The 2,976-nt window shown below is 52.9% G+C and overlaps 1 protein-coding gene across 1 annotated transcript in view; it reads right to left on the reverse strand.

The window, feature by feature from the left end:
* Positions 1–8: 8 nt before the first annotated feature.
* The window catches only part of RAB3D (RAB3D, member RAS oncogene family), a 7,372-nt gene continuing 4,404 nt past the window's right edge, over positions 9–2,976 (reverse strand). Inside the window, exon 4 of the mRNA XM_012641338.1 lies at positions 9–2,432. Within this exon, the coding sequence (XP_012496792.1) occupies positions 2,245–2,432 (188 nt within the window). The 3' untranslated portion in view covers positions 9–2,244. The remainder of the gene's footprint in view (positions 2,433–2,976) is intronic.

Consider the following 2,976-nt stretch of genomic DNA (forward strand, 5'->3'; position numbering starts at 1 on the left):
AAAAAAAAAAAAAAGAAAGAAAGAAAGAAAAGAAAAACAGCAGAACTCCCAAACCATTGGGTTCCTGGCAATTTCCCACCAAAACTGCCCATGGCAAGACAACACACTAAAAGCAAAGGTTAAGAAGGAAGGCACTGATAGGTGGCTGCTTCCTGCCTCGGTACCCCCCGGAGGTGGGAAGTGGTTTTCCCATGGCCTTTGGTTTAATCTCTGTCTATAAACTCAGCAAGCCTCCAACCCCGCAAGGTGATGATGGGAGCACATCAGTTTCGGTCCCCCAGACGCCAACCTGAATTTAAACCTCTGCCCCACAATCATAATTTAAAACTTGCCTTATTTTTAGAACAAAAAATTTTTTTCTCCCCAACATGATTCCCAGTCTTGAGAGGACCCCAAGGCAGCTCTCTCAGTTGCTACTTGAAGCTGAACTGTTGAAAGATCTTATGTAATCACAAAGCGAAGGCCGTTGTCAAGTCCAAGATGCAGCCAAAGCCGTCTTTTATTGCACAGGCAATTCCAAGTTGGCTCAGTCCCGTTCACAGCAATCTGATCTACCACATTTTTGGCAGCAAATTTGAGACAATGGACTGACCATCTTGTATCTTAAGATGTCTTTTTTTTTTTTTTTTTTATAATTTGACTTTAGTGTTAAAGCAACTAAAACATTTGGATTCTTGCCCCCAAATACTCAGATACCCTTGCTGTGTTCACAGAATTTATCCATTTCACACCTTGGTCACTGAATTTGTTAGTCTATAAAGATATCCTCGCTTTGACGTTCTAAGGGCAGCCTCTGGTATAGAGCAATCGGGGCTCCCTAGAAATCAACTTGAACTTGAATCAGGCCTTCCCCTTCACACACACCCCCAGGAGGAGGCTGAGATGTTTAAGGCTGCAGGAAGTCCTTTTGGCTGCAGGGGCTGGGGGAGTGGGAGCAGCCCCCGATGTAGAGTTAGGGAGACGGGGGTATGAAGCATCTGCCCGGCCATCTTCACAGTGTCGGTCATAGTATGGGGCGTCAGGTGGCACTTGGGGACAGATAGAGGTGTTGCACCACCAGAGTTTGGATTTTAATGGGCAGGAGGGCCACCAAGCTGGGGGATCAAGGCATAGATCCCCAAACTGCACATAACCTCCAAGCAAGAGCCCCTGGCAGCTGGGGAGCCCAGCCTCGTGAAGTCCCCGACACTCATCACAGCCCACGCCCCCGTCAACATGAGGACCTGCCCCTCCCAAGCTGTGTGCATGAAATACAAGCAGCGACAGCAGGTTACACAACTCCACCTCCTCGCCCAACCCCAAGCACTCCCTAGAAGCGACCCCTCCATTAGCAAAAAAGTCACATCCCAAGGACCTGCCGATGACACGGCTTGGGAAACGAACACCAGGTCTTGCAAGGGTCCACAGGTCAGAAAAGCCCACATTCTTACATTGGAAAATTGCTGGCCAGCGCAGGCCGCGGGTGGCAACATTGCAAAATTTCCTCTTCTAGCAGGATGTACGATTTAGAAAGACCTTGCTTAAAACGCAACCAGCCGAACAGGGCCTGGGTGGAAGGGCCCAGTCTCCTGGCAGAAAGCCCGAGCGGGAATGCAGGGTTAGGCAAGTCTCTGCCCCCACCTGATACGGCCCCACAGTTCCAGAATTCAATTCAGGATCAGAAATGCAGTGGCTACAGCGAAACAGTGGCAGGGTCGTGGGTGATGTGGATTCTGGGACACTTGGAAGGCACTTTGGCGTCCCTGAAACCGGGGTGGAGGGGTGTGACTCCCGGTGTCCCTTCTGCAATGGGAAAAGCTGTTTTAATACTGCTTTCACAAGGAGAAGGTCTGCGGGGGGCCAAAATCGCCATGCCGCCTTGGAGTCTAGAAGGTTCACGGGGCAGCCTCAGGGATGGCACTGAGACCCGGCAAACGGTTCTAACCCAGAAGGCACTGAGGATGCCCTTCCATCACGGCAGCGGGACACGCCACCACGGCTACACTCCTTAACGCACCTAGAAAAGCAGCGAACTCGTGCATGCCAATGTCCCCAGGCCTCCAATGCAAAGTTGAGTCCCAGGGTCTGTGACCTCGGGTCTGGGCTGCCTGAGCAGGCAGGCTGGACGTGAGCCATGCGGGAGTGGGGGGCAGCTGACAGGAGGGAAGGGGTCACCCTGAGCTTGAAGACAGCCCTTGTGGCTCATGCCTGGGTTGCAGTCCCTGCCAAGGCAGGAGGGGGGTGGACGGGAGTTGGGGACCATCTCTAGCAGCTGCAGCTGCTGGGCTGTGGGGGCGGGGCATCCCCCAGGGCCGGGCCTTTCCCGTTGCTGCCTGGGCTGGAGCTGGGTTCCAGGGACTCATTCATCTTCTCGCAGATGACATCCACCAGGCGCTCGAACACCTGCTTCACGTTGACGTTCTCCTTGGCGCTGGCCTCAAAGAACTCAAAACCTGGATGGGCATAAGGCGGGGACATTGGTGAGACCCCCAAGGGGCAGGGCCTGTGCCGTGGCATCACCCAAACCGGAGTTCCAAGTCTGGTTCTGCCCTCTACACGCCTTTGCCTCCCCAAGCCTCAGTTTGCTCATCTGTAAAATGGGAACAGTCATATGGCTGATGATAAAAATTTGCAGTGGCAGCAAATACGGACCATCCTAAAGCTCACTTTGTCACAAAGTAGCGTCTGCAGAAGTCCTGGTGCCCAGCAGGCATGGGAGGGAGGGGTGCCCACAGGTGGCTCAGCTTCCACCTCATTTCTTTCTTTCTTTTTTCTTTTTTTGAGACAGGGTCTGTCTCTTTTGCCCAGGCTGGAGTGCAGTGGCATCATCACAGCTCATTGCAACCTTAAACTCCCGGGCTCAAGCGATCCCCCTGCCTCAGCCTCCCGAGTAGCTACAGGTATGTGCCACCATGCCCGCGTAAGTTTTTTATTATTTTTTGTAGAGACGAAGTCTTGCTATTGCCCAGGCTGGTCTCAAACTCCTGGCCTCAAGTG

This window comes from Propithecus coquereli, unplaced genomic scaffold (genome assembly GCF_000956105.1).
Source record: "Propithecus coquereli isolate 6110/MARCELLA unplaced genomic scaffold, Pcoq_1.0 Scaffold164, whole genome shotgun sequence".
NCBI classification, from domain to species: domain Eukaryota; kingdom Metazoa; phylum Chordata; class Mammalia; order Primates; family Indriidae; genus Propithecus; species Propithecus coquereli.